The sequence below is a fragment of the Uloborus diversus genome, chromosome 7, assembly GCF_026930045.1.
Source record: "Uloborus diversus isolate 005 chromosome 7, Udiv.v.3.1, whole genome shotgun sequence".
Classification (NCBI taxonomy): domain Eukaryota; kingdom Metazoa; phylum Arthropoda; class Arachnida; order Araneae; family Uloboridae; genus Uloborus; species Uloborus diversus.
Genome location: NC_072737.1, coordinates 19,381,785 through 19,398,444, shown reverse-complemented (window position 1 = coordinate 19,398,444; position 16,660 = coordinate 19,381,785). Strand labels below are relative to the sequence as shown.

The 16,660-nt window shown below is 37.7% G+C and overlaps 1 protein-coding gene across 1 annotated transcript in view; it reads left to right on the top strand.

Moving 5' to 3' along the window:
- The window catches only part of LOC129226315 (uncharacterized), a 175,826-nt gene extending 166,259 nt beyond the window's left edge, over window positions 1-9,567 (top strand). Inside the window, exons 26-29 of the mRNA XM_054860917.1 lie at window positions 1,871-1,978; window positions 2,160-3,519; window positions 4,396-4,527; window positions 9,204-9,567. Of these exons, the coding sequence (XP_054716892.1) occupies window positions 1,871-1,978; window positions 2,160-3,519; window positions 4,396-4,527; window positions 9,204-9,334 (1,731 nt within the window). The 3' untranslated portion in view covers window positions 9,335-9,567. The remainder of the gene's footprint in view (window positions 1-1,870; window positions 1,979-2,159; window positions 3,520-4,395; window positions 4,528-9,203) is intronic.
- The last annotated feature ends 7,093 nt before the right edge of the window (window positions 9,568-16,660 follow it).

Sequence of the window (16,660 nt, the reverse complement as noted above, 5' to 3'; positions counted from 1 at the left end):
AGAATCTGAAAGGAATTTAAAAAAAAAAAAAAAAACGAGCTGATGGGTGAATCACACGAATTCCTTTTACGTCAATTTAATGATAATAGTGCCTTGGAGTAAGCAAAGAAACACTTTAAATATTTTCATCCCAAGTTTGTTGCGAACCGAAGCAAAAAGAAAAATGCTTTATGCAAATTAATTTCCCCAATATTGGCAATTTTAATATGATTCAATGGTAAACTCTCTAAATATCACCATTAGTGACCAAATTGAAACCCGATTTAAAAAACTGCTGAATTAGTCGCCAAGTTGGCGACAAAAGCTTGACAATCTATCGAAAAGTGTTTGCTAAATTATAGCACCACTTGAGTTTGTATTGCAATTAACAATGATTTCCCACCAAAAAAGGTGTAAAAGACCCCCTTTGGCACATCCGAATGCAACTAAAACGGGCGGTGCACAACTAGACATCCACTAGGAATCTATGTTTCAACTTTCAAGGACAAATGGTTCTTGAGTTATGCGAGATACATACGCACATACAGACGTACATACGGAGGTCACGAGGAATCTCGTTGTAATTAACTCGGAGAGAGTCAAAATGGATATTTCGAATGTCTATACGTTCTTAGGCATGTATCCCCAAAAAAACTCAATATTCATTCGGGGGCGAGCAAAATGGAAATTAAGGCCGTTTTTTGAGTGAACATTTTTTCGCGAATAAATTACTTCCTTTACTATGTAAAAGGAAGTAAAAAACTTGGACGGAAGGCAAGAAAACTCTGCCTGGTGTATCACAACTGTGATAAGTTTGCAGAGGATGCAACATTCCGTAAACACATCTCTATCGCTGTTAATACAAGGTCCTGCTATTAATTCTGCTATTAATTTCCAGGACTGACGTAACTGTAAGAGAACGAAAAGTCGGAAGGTGGCGCTAATGATTGCATATTGAAGAGCGTTTTCTTGCGCATGCACAGGGCAATTGGCGCCATTCTGAAGTATGGTTCTCGTGGAAAGGCGCATTAAAACGTAGTCTCAATTCCTGTATCACCATAATGCAAACTTTTTCAATTGCTTCCAGCGTGCGTACGTACTGCTGCCGACCCTGTGTGTGAATCACCATCGACACTTTTGCGCCCATCCCGAAAGTGTTTAAACCGTTCAAAAGTTCATGTGAACTTGTTTCAACATTTCGCATGTTTCTGCAGCTGTCTTGCCCAATTTGAAGCAAAAATTTATAGTTAATTCTTTGCTTCATTTTTACTTCGACGACAGGAGTTGGAGAGCTACGTTTTGATGTGCTTTTCCACGAGAACCACTTTTTTTAGAATGACGCCGATTGTGCTGCACATGCGCAAGAAAATGCTCTTCAATATGCAATCATTAGCGCCATCTTCCGGCTTTTCGTTCTCCTACAGTTACGTCGGTCCTGGACATTAATAGCCGGACCATGTATAAATGTAACGTTTTGTAAATAAATGTTTTTGAAGGCGTCCAAGACATTTAGAAGTTTATTCAAGAATAGGTTAATAGGTTAGCAATACTTGTGTTTCATTTGCGAACTTTTTGGTGGTTTTCATTTATGTCTCCCTCTCTTGCACACCCTTTTTTGTGGTCCCATCAACAGTCATGTAAATAGGATAGCACTGCACTTCGAAAAGCATTTACTTCGAGATTGTTTATCAAAGATTGCTTGAGCTCTTCCCCTTAAAAAAAGTTTTAATCGTACTGCAAAGGATATATTCCAATGCTTAATTGAATGAATACAGTAGATTGAAGCTTTTTTTCTTTAGTGAAAATAAAGTATTTCAATAACGTTTTGCTATTTCTCATTGTTTACCTTTCATTTTATTCAATGACTCACTCTGAATCCATCTCTCGGCAGGACGGAAAAGTGCCGTTGTGCTTGGCTGCGGCCAACGGGCACTATGACGTTCTCAACTATCTCCTCAAGAAAGAACACGATACGCACGTTCTCATGAGCGACAGTAGCGTAAGTTTTTTTTTTTCCTTTCTCTCTATCTCGTTGCAATTCGCTCTATTTTTATTTTTTACTTTGTTTAATTGTTTTCTGGTTCTGATTTGATTCATATTATTCGATTATTTAATTTCTGTACTCCCATATTGTTAAAGATTACGTTGGTGTTACAATGTGCACTGTCCCCTTTTTCCAGTTCCTCATCGATTTGATGATCTCCAGCAAAGCCCACCAAAATAAACCCGTCCTGGAGTTTGTACTTGTGTCTGCGGCTCCCATCGAGACGGCTGCCAAAATGGCCCGGAGCTATTCGCTGCTCAGCCTCAAAGAGAAGGATCGTGCCAAGGACCTCGAAGTGATGGCACTGTTCTGCGAGAACATGGCGGCCGACCTGCTCGGCATCACAGCCATCTCCTATAACACGGGTACTCTCCTCAGGTCGGTGGACTCGGCAAACCAGCCGTTCCTAGACGTCCTCATCGAGCTTCAGCAGAAAGAGGTGGTCGCACATCCGGCCGTGCAGAAGTATCTCACGGACCTCTGGACCGGTAGTTTGAGTTGGGCCAGTTGGAAGATGTCCACCCTCTTCCTCTCCTTCCTCATCTGTCCGCTGGTGTGGGTGGCCTTCTCGCTGCCCCTCGGACATCGCTACACCAGCATCCCCATCATCAAGTTCATGTCCTACCTCGTCTCGCACATCTTCTTCATCGTGCTGATCACCTTCACCATCGTCAACCCGTGGTTCCCGCTCTGTAAGTCTACCAATCTCATCCCGCAGGTACACGAGTGGCTGCTGCTCTTCTGGCTCATCGGGCTCTGGGTCTCGGACGCGACCAACCCCAAAGACAGGGAGGGCCTCGGCTTCATCAAGGTCATCATCATGGCCGTGGGGTTCATGGGCATCGCCACCCACATCATCGCCTTCGTGCTTCCCGACGTGCACTCCATCCTGGTGTGCCTCTACATCCGGAACCAGTTCCTCGCGGTGGCCCTCCTGCTCTGCTTCGTCGAGTTCCTCAATTTCCTGACTTTCCATCACCTGTTTGGACCGTGGACCGTGATCATCCGGGATCTCATCAAGGATCTGATGCGTTTTCTGGCCATCCTCGGCATCTTCCTGGTGGGGTTCTCACTGCACCTCTGCGCAATCTACCAGCCGGTGTTCCAGCCTCAGGGCGCCGACAACCTCACTCTAGTCGTATTCCAGTCACCCATCGACACCTTCGAAATGCTATTCTTCGCTCTATTCGGCTTGGTGGAGCCAGACTTCATGCCTCCAATGCATTTAAGCCCCGGCTTCTCGAAAGCGATCATGAAATGTGTCTTTGGCGTATACATGATGGTTACAGTCATCGTACTAATCAACCTTCTCATCGCCATGATGTCTAACACTTACCAGCGGATTCAGGCCCAATCTGACACTGAGTGGAAGTTTGGGCGAGCGAAGCTCATCAGAAATATGAACAAGACCTCACCTTCACCGTCACCCATCTGCCTCTTCACTATCCTAGGGGAGTTCTTCTACCGATGCCCCAAAAAATGCACCGGTGAGTTCAGTTTTTTTTTTTTTTTTATTCTTATGGCTGCAAAGTAAATCGGGACACAAGTTGCCTGTTTAATTTCGATTAACGTTAGTCAAGTCCTTAAAAACTGAAGTCAGGGTAAACGTGTTTAGAATTCGACATTGAAGCATAAACATGGTACTATAATAGCCGTTTATTAACAACGAGTAGTATTGGTACAGAAACGTATTTTGCTTCGTAATTTCGGAAAACATTATTACGGAAATATGACAGTGCGATTTTTAAGGATTAGCCCGCACAATTACGAAGATGCAGATATAGCTTCTCAAATAGTTATTCAGACTGCAACTTATTATTTGAAAACCATTACTAATCTCACATTGAATCTATCAAATTTTCCTTTAATGTTCTAAACAGCATTGCAAGTCTTTACTCGCGAGTTTATCATAAACTTTTATAAACTAATAAGGATAAAAACAAACGGAAACTACGTACTTTCTTGTAGTTCATGTAAAACTAAATAAATAAATGAATGAATCATTATTTTCATACGCATTTGTTAAATATAGGAATACCAACTGCAACGAATATTCCCACTATTTTCACTCATAACCAATCCCCCCCCCCCAGAGAAAACTGCGCATATAAACCCTACTATAATAACTTTTAAAATGACGCTGAACCTCTTATTGACGTCAATTTAACTGAAATTAAATGCAAAACTTTCAGTCAATGAAAACTTGTTACAATTTATTTCGTTGTGCTTTAAGATTGCCTCTTTAAAAGCACTCAAAAAGGTTTTGGCAACAGATAACTAAAACTTGCAGCCATAGCAATCGCTAAAATATAAAATTGTCAGTGTGCTGTAGTAGACTCTAAATTGAGGACGATTCCCGTATTCTGTTTCAGGTGCGAAGTCACAGCTGCACTTACTGAAATCGAAGCGCGAAGCAGCGGTTCAAAGGGGTGATGTGCCTAGGATCATGCCTGCTGCCTGGCAGAGGAGGTGTACAAGGAGGTCACAACAAATCATGCCTGTTGGTGAGTATGACGCATGCTATAAGTGTTTGAATATATTTTTTCAATATCGTCGCCTCAGCAAGATTTCTTAGTGTTATTTCTGGCAATCTTACTGTTGCTCTGTGACGACGATATGTAGTCCACTCAAACCTGTTTGTGTCCGTTTTTTTTTTCATTGTTCAGTGTTTGAAAATTTCAATCAAGTTGGGACAGAATAGATGAAGTTATTTTTAAAACGAGTGCGATTTAGTATCTTCAAGTGAGGGAAGTGATTTTGAACCAGTTAATCCCAAGAAAGTTCGCTTTTGTTGTTAGATTATTCACGGGATTACTGGTTACACGTTTAGAAAAGATATGTACAGTTAGACCACGGAATTGGCAAACGTCCAGTTTTGACGAGTCTATCTGAATGAGGGGGGAGTAAAAAACGATACTAATGTTCCGCTCACATTTGAATGTGACTCTACTTAATTTAGAGACTAACATACATCTGCAAAAGCCTCCATCCCTCAAAAACTAATGGATGCGTCCATTTCCGCCTCTAAACCGGTAGTTTGAATTTCCATCGAAATCGGTGGTCAAATAGTATGTGTAAAATAAGAACATACAGTGGTTCTCAAAAGTGTTCGTACACCTTGAAATTTTGTAGTAAAACCAAAATAACGCAAAACTGAATTCGAATATGAAGTCCAATTTTTTTTCACACCATTCCTATGCCATCCTGAATAAAACCCAGTAGTTTTTTTTTTTTTTTTAAATATTCCCAGATTTTATTTTTGAAATTTGTCAAAAAACGAAGAGAAAGAGAAAAAATACTCCACAAAAGTCATCGTACACTGAAATATTTTCGAATAAATTCATGATTAAAATTATCATATGTTTTTTTTATTATTTTTACATTGTAATGACACTGTAAAGTCATTTGCCGTTAATTTTTTGTCTATTTATTCCATAATATTCTGCTTATTTTAAAATGGCAGGTATGCGTAGAAAACAACAAACACGATTCGAAATTTGACTTTTTTTCCAATTACAGTAGCCATAAATTGGTTTGAAATGTCTCTAAATTAGGTAATTTATACCATTCTATAGTGAAGTGCTTGATAAAATGCTTTAAAGACAAGAATCGGATCGAAAACAAGGTAAGAAAAGGTCAACTGGCAAAGTTAACAATGCGTGATAGGAGGTTTACAGTAAAAAAAATATGAAAAATACACATTTGAGTGCTGAAAAAGTTTCTGCAGAATTGAATAAAACATTTTACGTTTAATTTTCACCTAAAATTGTTCGCCAAGTTCTCTGATTAGCTGGATTAAATGGGACCTCTTCCTGCAGAAATTTTCTTGTTCGTGCGAAAAACAGTAAGCTTACGCTTTCCGTCGTAATATCAATGATAAATAAGCTCAAAACTTTTTGGAACAATGTCTTACTTATAGATGAAAATAAATTCAACATTTTGGGTTAAATTGTTGTATAGTTGTAAATAGAAGAAAAAATGAGGAATTTAATCTTAAGAACTTAGTTGGATCAGTTAATCAGGACGGTGAAGGTGTTTTAGTGTGAGGGTGCATTACAGCATCTGGACTTGGAAATTTGGAATTTTTTGTTGAAATAATGAATCATGCTGTTCATTTAAATATTTTAAAAAGCAATTTTAAACTATTAGCCCAAAATTTGGTAATCGGAAACAACTTTGTTTTTTTATCGAGATAACCATAAGAAGCACACGTTTGCGTTTGGTGCCTCAAAAATTGGCCTAAAGCATAGAAATATCTCCTCGATCGCTAGATTTAAACTTAATGGAACATATTTGGAGATATCTGGTAGCTAGATTACGAAAATACACCATTGAAACGAAAAGCGCACTAGAAACAGTAAGACTCGAAGTGCGGCTGAACACTTACTCAGAAATTGCACAAAAAAAGAAAGAAAAAACAATGAAATGTATTCCCAGACGTTTAAAAGCTGTTGTTAATACTGCATGATATTCTACTAAATAATAACTTTGTAAAAAGTTTAGATTATTTACTAATTTTTTGACATTTTTTCAAAGTGTACGAAGACTTTTGTAAGATAAAATTTCCGGCAATTTTTGGTTTTTGATTTTTTAAAAATTATATTTTAATGTTTTATTAAAAATTTTCATGTAGTATTGTTAAAAATAGATCATAGATCTTATAATAAAATACCTATTCCGAAATATTAATTCTAACCAATGGATAATGGCCTATTTCATTGAAAGTCATAGGTGTACGAACACTTTTGGGAGCCACTGTATATAAATAGAATTTTATAAAATGTTTGAATGTGTATTTGAAAATCAGATTAAAAAAAGTTTGGCGAGATTCAAAGTAGCTACCGTGTCGTCAATTCGTTTAGAGAAGCAACTCGTAGTTATATCGTAAGGTTTTGAGTTATATTGTCCGTGAGACTTTTTTAATGCGATCCCTATTCGCCGCATGAAAAAAAAAAAAAAAATTGGTTGCGGAAACTATTTTCTATAGCTACTCGTGAAGTTTTGGGCGATGTCTTTCTATGCGGACCCTAGCGACCGCACAAAACAGGTTTGAGTGCGTATTGAAAATATTAGAAATAAAAATTGGAAAAAAGAATGTATGGACAGTGACCACATTTTTTGAGCAATCACGATTGCTTATTGTTCTCATTTGACCGTTTTTGGTGTCCGTGCCCTTTTCAACTTGGACCAGAAGCCTATGCAGCACCACCGCCCACCGTCCTCTGCTGGCGGCGCGGCTGCTCCGGTTTTGAGCTACCCGCTTCTCCTGGTAGGAGGCGTCCATGTCCTACACACACGCACGTTCACACACATACACACACACACACGACTTCACACACGCCTACGTGCATACACACAGGTCTACGCACACACACAACTATGCACACGTAACCGCCCAGGAGGAGAGGCAGGCTTGGGGGGGGGGGGGGACAGGAGCCGTTTCTAAAAACAATAACTCCAATGAGGTCCTGTCTCAGTTCGTGATTGCGAAAAACATAATTTGAATTCAAAATTTCAGAGAATTCAAATTAATTTTAAAAATGAGTTTTTTTTTTTTGTCTATTTCTTTGTCCATTGGACACCCAAGATATACCCTAGTGAAATCACTACTGCGGGTCGGACATACTCCTATTTATCCTTTACCAGCGTTTAAGATAAATAAGATGATTTAAAATATAAAATGTGCTACTGATAGACTAAATGTTTTGTAAAAAAAGAGGTTTTCACTTTTATTTTTCTAATTGTATCGAATTTTCTGACTTCGAATCAGATTAAGAAACTCAAAACATATTTTTACGAACTACTGGAATTTTTAACTTTTACTGCTTTCTGAAATTAAAATCAAAATGTTTTTGCCTGTCTTCAGGTAATGTTTTCAAACATTGGACAATATTTAACTGATGTAGGTACAATATTTTTAAAGTTATTTAGAGGTTTTTTTCTACTGCATCTTTTTAAAAGAAATGCAATTTTGATGAGATGATTAGAAGTCAATTGTTGCATTATCGTGGCGAATGAGAAATGGTCAATACCTTTCATACCAGAGATCAAGTATGGGTCCTATGGATAGAAAGCGGTAAAATATTTTTGCATGATATTTCATTTTCATTGCAATAAAAACTGGATTTTCATAATTGAGGAACAGGTGCATGAAATTCCCCATGTAAATGTGGATCAAAAAGCGTTGGCTATGTCAACGTACATCCGAAATGGAATGTCAGAGTCGATTCGGAGGCATTCACATTGCTTCGAGATTGGTACAATGCATTTAAAGGTTTCCAAAAAAAGTCTCCGCCTGTAACTTATAAGATACACATCCCATCGACTGAGATTTCCAGTTGGAAAGGTAAGCAATTTCTGGAACGTTCTTTAGAGAGTGTTGGTGCAAGCCTCTTCAACTTTGTCAATTGCCCTGAAATGATCTAGCATGTCATCTTATGGGAGTTTTCAAGTGTGGCAGTATGAAGTCGAGAGGGACTTTGTCAAGAATGTTAGAGATCTAATTGGCAGCTTTGAATCACGCAGGTAGCAAGTAACAAGTGTGAGTTGGTCAAAGTGGCTTGAATTTTTGGCTCTAAAAGACATTCCAGAAAATACCCGGATCTCTCTCTCGGATGCACAGATCTCTATTTGGGTGCAATGAATCGTTGCCGAAGAAGCCTATTTTTGAAACCTTGTAATGTACTGAATCGATCGGATTAATAAGTGTCTTCTAAACAGTGCCGGATCTTGGGGGCGTAAGCCGGGGCCCTTGCCCGGGCGGCAACTTCTGAGGGGAGATAAATTCACTCTATTTCTGTGTTGTTAAAACTCGATATCAAACTTGAAAGAAGATGGGTATGGGCGGTAGTTTTAAGTTTTTGCCCCGGCTCCGAAAAAAAGAAGATCCGGCACTGCTTCTAAATGACTCACTGGCATTACTCTTCGGGTAAAACTCGTATACACCTTTCCTAGTGGTCTATTTCAATTCAAATCGAGCACATCTTACACAAGCCAGTCATATAGGGGGGTTAGAAGGGAGCAAATGACGCCCCATGGCTTTGTGAAATCAATGTAGTTCCATACATGTGGATGTGGTTTTTGTCGTTTTTCTATTCAATATGCTCCGAATATGTGAACGTTAATCGCACGACGGCCCTTGAAACTCGTTATTGAAGTGGCTTCTATCGTCTGCTTTCAGTTCAAAACTTGACTGCTGGACGACCCATCGCCAAGGTTGTCGACTGGCCATCCATCGTGCTCAAGTACATCGAAGTGACCGGCCTGGACATCAAGATGGAGCTGCCGGAAGAAGACAAGCCCGGCGACTGAAAGGGTCTCTCCCACTCTGGTGCTTCCTACCCGTCGATGGCGAGCTCCATCCATCACACACAAGCGACTTCCCGGTTTTCCTTCGAGGGGCGACTGAGCCCAGGCAGGTCCCCTTAGCGACTAACTACAAGCACACATGGATCAAACAACGGACAATGCATATTTTTTAGAACGATAGACTTTTTCACACCAGCCGTGAGAAGCATGTACATGTTATATATAAATATATATATATGTTAATATTTGCAACGCAATGAGAATTTTATAATATATTTTAGAAAATAAATAGTCCTTGTACAGGTGTAATCGTCAGAATTTTCATTTAGTTCCCGACTTTTCAGGACTCTTCATTGCAAGTGTGTCTGTAACTCTGAAAGAACGAAATCTAGAGAATGGCTTGTTTTGCTGATGAATGTCAACATTCACATTTTCGTTAGGTGTAAGTCCGAAATACTTGATAAATATCCTCCCTTCTAACTTACACCCGGAAATGTCGAGACATATCTTGCACTAAAATAATGAAAGTTTCTTTTTAACGGAATCTTGTAACTCAATTTCCACTCACTTCCTAAGGATCGGATTCTTTTCAAATTTGATATGCGATAGCGGAAAAATGCTCGCACATATTAGCATTGTATATCAATAGAAAGCACTGATTTTTCTGCATCATATAAAATTGGTTCCAATGCTCCGTGGTAAGTAGAACGTAAATTATAATTGTTTTAACCAAATTTCATACTAAAATGTAGATAAGATTTCAATTGGAAAATCATTTTGTTGATCATTGTCATTGCTCTCATCAATAGTTTTACAAAAATATACTTCAAATTTTTAAAGCAGTATAAATATGATTTCCACAGACATACTGTTATAGAAAAAGAAAAAATCTGTAAAAAAAATCAACCATCGCTTATGGTTAAAAATTTTAAACATCGGTTTAATTCCGTTACTTGGGATCAGGGTCAAGAGAGAGAGCAAATTCTTCACTTGGCTTTCAGAAATTAATGCATGTGCACATATTAAAGCTTGAATTTCGACATATTTCTTTTATATAATAGTATGCATAGAGTATGTACACCCCCCTCCCCCTAGAAAAATTTAAAATCACGGGTCTGCCGCTTTTGTTGATTAAATGACGAAAAAATCAAATAAAAAGTAAAAATGCGTTTTTATTAGGTGGATCTGCATATTATGACTGGAATGAAATATTTAAACTCATTTTCACTTAAGTTCAGACGTCCTATCATTTAAATTTTGCTCACATACAAAAAGCAAATGACAATTCACCAATCTAGTTTTGGCACTAATCAACTATAAGAGGTGGCGTAACCGAAACCTTGCCAGGTAACCAGACAATTGTATACTAATGATGAAAAAATTCAATTAGTAGCAATTCAAATGCATAGTAGAACCTTTTTCTGGATGCATAGTTTATTACTTTTCCGTCCTACATCGTAAAAAAAAAAAAAAAATAGAGCAAAAATGTAAAAGAATCACAAAGAAACGGTGAAATTCCTAATCTTTTCGAATTTTCAGGCTTATTTCGCAATCTATACTTATTTGATTTTTGTGTGCGTCTCTGTGTGTGTTCCTATCTCCTCCGGACTGACAATGTCTACCAGGTCAATACAGGACCGTTAGAGGCAGGACACTCAGAGCAAGACATTTCGTCCTATCTCACTTCTCTAAACCTTAAGAGGTTGGAGATAAGGGGTTTGACAGCCACGGGGAAAAAGCATTAAAATCAGCAATAAATATAAATAAAAGCCAGTGTACGACCGCGTAAAAGCCGTGATCAACAATGAATTTTCAATTGAAAGCTCACCTACAGCACACCTAGCTTTAGCACAAATCAATTAAACAACATTATAATACACGTTCTAATTACCTTGGAACGAACATTGGAACAAGTTTTATCTGATACAGAATATCGGGTGCTCCCGTGAATATTTAATTTTAAATTGTGAGATTTTTTTATTTATTTTTTTCTATTCTCATATTAGAGAATTTATGCAAGAATGTTAATTAAAATTGGGTCGTAACTCTATCTCCTCCGGACTGAAAATGTCTATTAGGTCAATATTGGTACCGTTGGATGCAGGACATACGGAGGAAGCTATTCTACTCTGCCTCACCCCACTAAAAATTAAGGGTCCGGACATCTACGGTTAAAAACATTCATTGTGTATTCATTCACTTCATTAAAATTATCAACTGTCACCCACCGAGGCTGCATGGAGCCGCCGCAGGTGGCGAGCAAAGCCAGCAGTAGGTGGAGTCCTCTCATCCATACTATTAAAATCTGTGCGAGTCTGTAATCAGTCTTCCAGATTGCGAATATCTACCAGGTCAATATTGGTACTGTTGGCTACAGGACATCCAGGGGAAACCATTCCGCCCTGTCTCACCCATCTAAACCGGATATCCAGGACGTCCTGGGGGCATACAGGGGTAAAAGCAGTAAAGTCATCACTTATCAACCTCCGCAGGCGACATTGAGCCACTGCAGGTGGCGAACGGAGGTTTGGAGAGAGAGAAAGGAGCAGAGGCGGGGCCCCATAGTTGGAAGATATTATCCAATTCAATATTTTTTCTTTTTGTTTTTTAAGTCTGCATCATTCGCAACTTTTCCGCTCTATAGGAACTCTAAAATTATTATTTTTTTTCCATGCAGCCCTACGTCATAACATGAAGCATGTTCAAATTAGAGCCGCTATATATATATAGGGGCTTTAGCTCAAATACCTTGCATTCATCCCTCGTGTTACTCAAAAATTACAATGCCTAAGTGACTAATGGCCTCAGTTGAAGCAAAATCACTTTCCATAACTTTTCCTAATCCAATTTTAAACAAATTCTCTGATTTTTCTTACAATTTGATTGCTTAACCTTTTACCTGCCGATATTCCGCGAAATGGGAACATTTTTTTTAGTAACCTAATTATGAGTTTAGAGTTGTCATATTTTTTGAAATGACACATAGCAGTATGAATTTATTTTAGGTGTCCTTAACTTTTTGAAAAATGTTTAACCTTTATATAGAAATTAAAGTCAAACTTACTGAATTTCGGAACTTCGAATTTGTCTAAGTTTTTTTTGTCCCTGCTTTTAAAGAAAAAAAATTGTAAAAAATATTTTATTGGCGTTATTTAGTAGCCAGAGGACATACATTTCATTTAAACTTAACAAAATATTTCCCATTATTGTTTCTTGCGAGTTATTTCCGTAAGAATCGACATGTTCCCATTTGGGAACATCGGCGTTTCAAGTATAGTATTTAAAGGGGGGGTTTTGTCAATCGCAGATTCCTCTTTTTTTCGCAAATACTTTGCTGTGGAAGACCTGTTTTGTGTTGAATACACGTGTTCGGTTCTTTCATTCACGAACGGACATCTGTTACCAATCAGCTTGCCTTTCACATCTCTTTCTATTGTAAATATGACCTTCACCCCCCCCCCCTTTACGCGCTCTCTCTATTATAAGTGAATCGCGTTTTCGGGAAATGGAATTCCTATTTTCTACCCTATTCAACTTTTAAGAATTGTACGTGTTTCACATCCCTTAGGAATGTATCTCGTGACTAACGGGTAGGTAAAGATAAGAACCTTTTAATGAGCTTCGCTTTGACCAGTCTTATTTCATCATTTCATTTCACTACTCGACTCCATTCATCTTGCTTCCCTCAATACCATGGACAACAACGAAAAAGTTATTCAGAAGAGAAAAGTATAATGGTACGTAAAATAAACAAAAATATTCATATTTTTTCATCCATTTCTAACAAATAAAGTTTCGAGAAAAATCTTCCCGTTTACTTCATCCCAAACGTCGATGGTCCCAAATGGAAACATCCTGAAAACCTTAATTAGAATTTTGTTTCGTCAAAATATGCTTAGATTAGCTATACTAGAGGTAAATTGAGACATATAAGCAAAAAATTAAAAGTAAAAATTAAAAATTTGAATTACGGCGATTAAAAGGTTAAACTCCTACTGCTACATTTTTACTCTTCATTGACACTTGTTGAATAATACACCTTGCCGTTTACATTATTTCACGTATTTAAGTATTGATATCATCCTGAAATGAACAGCAACAATTTTTTTTTGCTGATAATTTGTTGAGGGAAAAATTAATTTGCATAATTGGCTACTTTATAACAGTCAAAAGGTTATTAACAAAAAGAGTTAATTAATACTCTTCCCACATCAGTTAGTCTAAATCTTTTTATGATCAACTTTCTAAAACTTTCTAGGGGATATCCTCTACCCGCACGCTTTCACTAACGTCATAATACGTAGCTTAAAAATTTAAGGGGCTTAGAGTCCCGAATTTCCTTCCCCTTAAACCACCCAAAGAGAACCTAAAACAGCTTTCTCAATAATTCAACTGGGAAACATAGAAACGTAACGTCCTCTAGTGGAAGTGGAATTTTGTAGCCAAAATGTTATCAAGGAGATTCGTCTCCTTTCTTTTACTCCCTGGTTGGATTTCATCTTTTCATTTTATTATTTTATTTTCAAGACAAGAGTGCTAACGTTTAAATTTTAAATAAAATCCACTCACCTTTGCTATCCATTGAGAGTCCTGTATCGTCTTGAAGACTTCTTCAAATGGAGCACGCGGCAGCCAACGTGGGGTTTGACAGTTAGGTAAACAGTTACAGGCTGCTGCCGTATCAAAACTTTTGTATCATGGAACTGTTTTTCATTTTTCAAGAATATTACGGTGTGATATGATGAGAAAATTAACTTTTTGGCACCTAAATTAGGATGTGAAGTAAAAACAAGTCATCACGTACGTGATTTGAAAAGTTTGCCGTGCATAAGCATATAGGAAACTCGTATCGGTCTCTCATTCTCGATTTCAATCTCAAACGTGGATAACTACTTGCTTCCTGTGCCTTGAAGAAACTGCCATTTGAGGGTGTGATTTTCACCCACGCCTTTTTCCCGGCTGCCGTGTGGTGGTGGCATGAAATGGCTTGGGCTGGTGCCCTATAGTTCAAACTCTAGGTTTGTGGCCGATTTTTAGGGGGATTTCACCATTTAATGGTGGTTTCCTCAGTTGGTTATTTTAACAATGTTCAAATAGAGATTTAAAGGAACCCCATTGGAGAATGTTTTGAGGTGGATGAGCCTCAAAACATTCAATAGAATTGCTTGTAGATGGATTTCGTCTAACTGCGTTGTTTGTAATTACAGGACTCATCGTAATTGTTGCATACGTTGCCCTCATTATAGTGATATGTTTTTGATTCTGTTAGAATTTCACGTTTTTTATTTTTATTTTTCCCGTTCAACAATGACCAAATATTTAGGGTTTAATATGTGATATTGTTGTTACATTTTGTGATTAGTTCTCCCTAGATATATACATACCCTAGATCTTCGCGTTGAAATATTCGGAAAATTTCTATTGAAATATCTAATTTAAACTTAAGAAATTAGAATGCAACTGCCGACAACGATGTACGCATGCGTGTCCTAATCACGAAAAGTTAAGCTTTACGAAAAATAATTTCAACGAAACTGGATTCTGTGTAGCTTTTATTTCTTTTAGGTTTCCTGTGGCGGAGCAACCCTAATTTACACCCACCAAAAGATTCTGTGGTAAACAATACCTAGACACTTTAAGTTTCACTCAAATAGTTTCTACAAATAAGTGGGTGTGGTTTTTTTCCCCCAATAAAGCTTTTATTCAATATACACCTCTTGCCCTTCGAAAACCTTTGAGATTACCGGTCTGCCTATAGCTTCAGGAATACTCACACCATCTGAAACAAAACACGGAAAAGTGAAAAAAAAAAAGGCTGATAAGAGTTAGGTCTCTAGCAGTCTTACAAATTGCATTGTGGTGGCTGCTTTTCTATGCATGACACCAGGACCAGCACCTAGGTCGTGGAGTGGGCATGAGCTTCCAAAAGGAAGGCATGGGTGGAAAAAGTACCGAAATCTTCAATCGACGGATTCCTATCTCACAAGGAGAGGTTACGGTCTCGGAAATTCTGATCGGGATGAGATTTGGCAGATTAGTAGTATCTTTAAGGGTACTCTAAGGGTAAAGTAATAAAGCGCACTAGCCATAAAATTCCGAGAAAACAGCCTTTAAAGATTTACGCGCAACTTATAAACTAGTAGAAATTGTTCGTAAATAAGTGCCCGGTGGTCATGTGGGCAGCGCTCTGGGGTTCCATGCGGCCGATCCGGGTTCAAATCCACTGCAAGTTTCTTTTTTTGTTCATTTACAAAGTAACTGTTACAGCTTTGTGCAATTTGAATTGAAGATAATGCGAAATTTTTAAACACGTAAAGCACTTTAATAGAGAAAATGGAGATAAATTAAATCGATACAAGTTAAAAAGTACAACGGCTACAAAATTACTGTAGAGCTTAATTTATAGATGATTTTTAACAATATAGTTATTTATGTACATACACCAGAGTGATATTTATCATAAAAGCATGCAAAACAAAAACTGTTATGACATCTCGCACAATTTATAAAGGAAGATTGCTTACAGGAGCAGCTTTTTTGTGAAAGAGTCGTTGGAAAACATACTTCATTTACATTCAGGAAAATTTCTCTTTTGTCAGAAAGTTTAGAAGTATACCAGGCATATCGAATCATTTTATTAAAATTTGGCGATGATAGTTGATGATGGACAATTGATTGTATTTTTATGCAGTCTTCACGGGTATTTATTTCTCTATTATTTTCAACGAGATACGCGCAATTTTGTATACGTTTTATTAAATTCTTTACCTGTCAATAAAAATAGACGTTGCAAGGTTGAACAAGTGGAGTACATTTTGGTGGAATCACTTTAACACCAAACAAACACAAGTTGGAGATTTTTCATCATCCTGGAAAATTTGGTCGTATAGTTCAGGTTTTGTTTGTCCTCCCCAAGAGTCGATAATCAATAGAAATTCTTCTTTTCCCATATAAAACTTCAAGTAACGGTTCAAAAATTCGATGTATAGTCCTGTCGATAGCTTTCCTGATTTTGAAGATGTTATTATGACATTTTTATACTTTTGCGAGTATTCATCAATTGCTTTTTGAATTCGGGGGCCAAAAATACCATTTGCTTCTTGTAAACAAACAAATACAAGGGGCAGAACTTTTTCAGACATGGTAAGAGAGTATTGAGCGGTGTATAAATGCGTTACTCTATTCATGTCGTGCTTTTTGACGAAAATAGTTTTACTTCCCTTTTGAGCCAAAGTTCTGTTGTACACCGACTGATACTGACATCCTGGAAAAAGGAAATGGGAATTAAAATATTTTGTCAAAAGCAGGCGCGGATACAGAGAGAGGGTC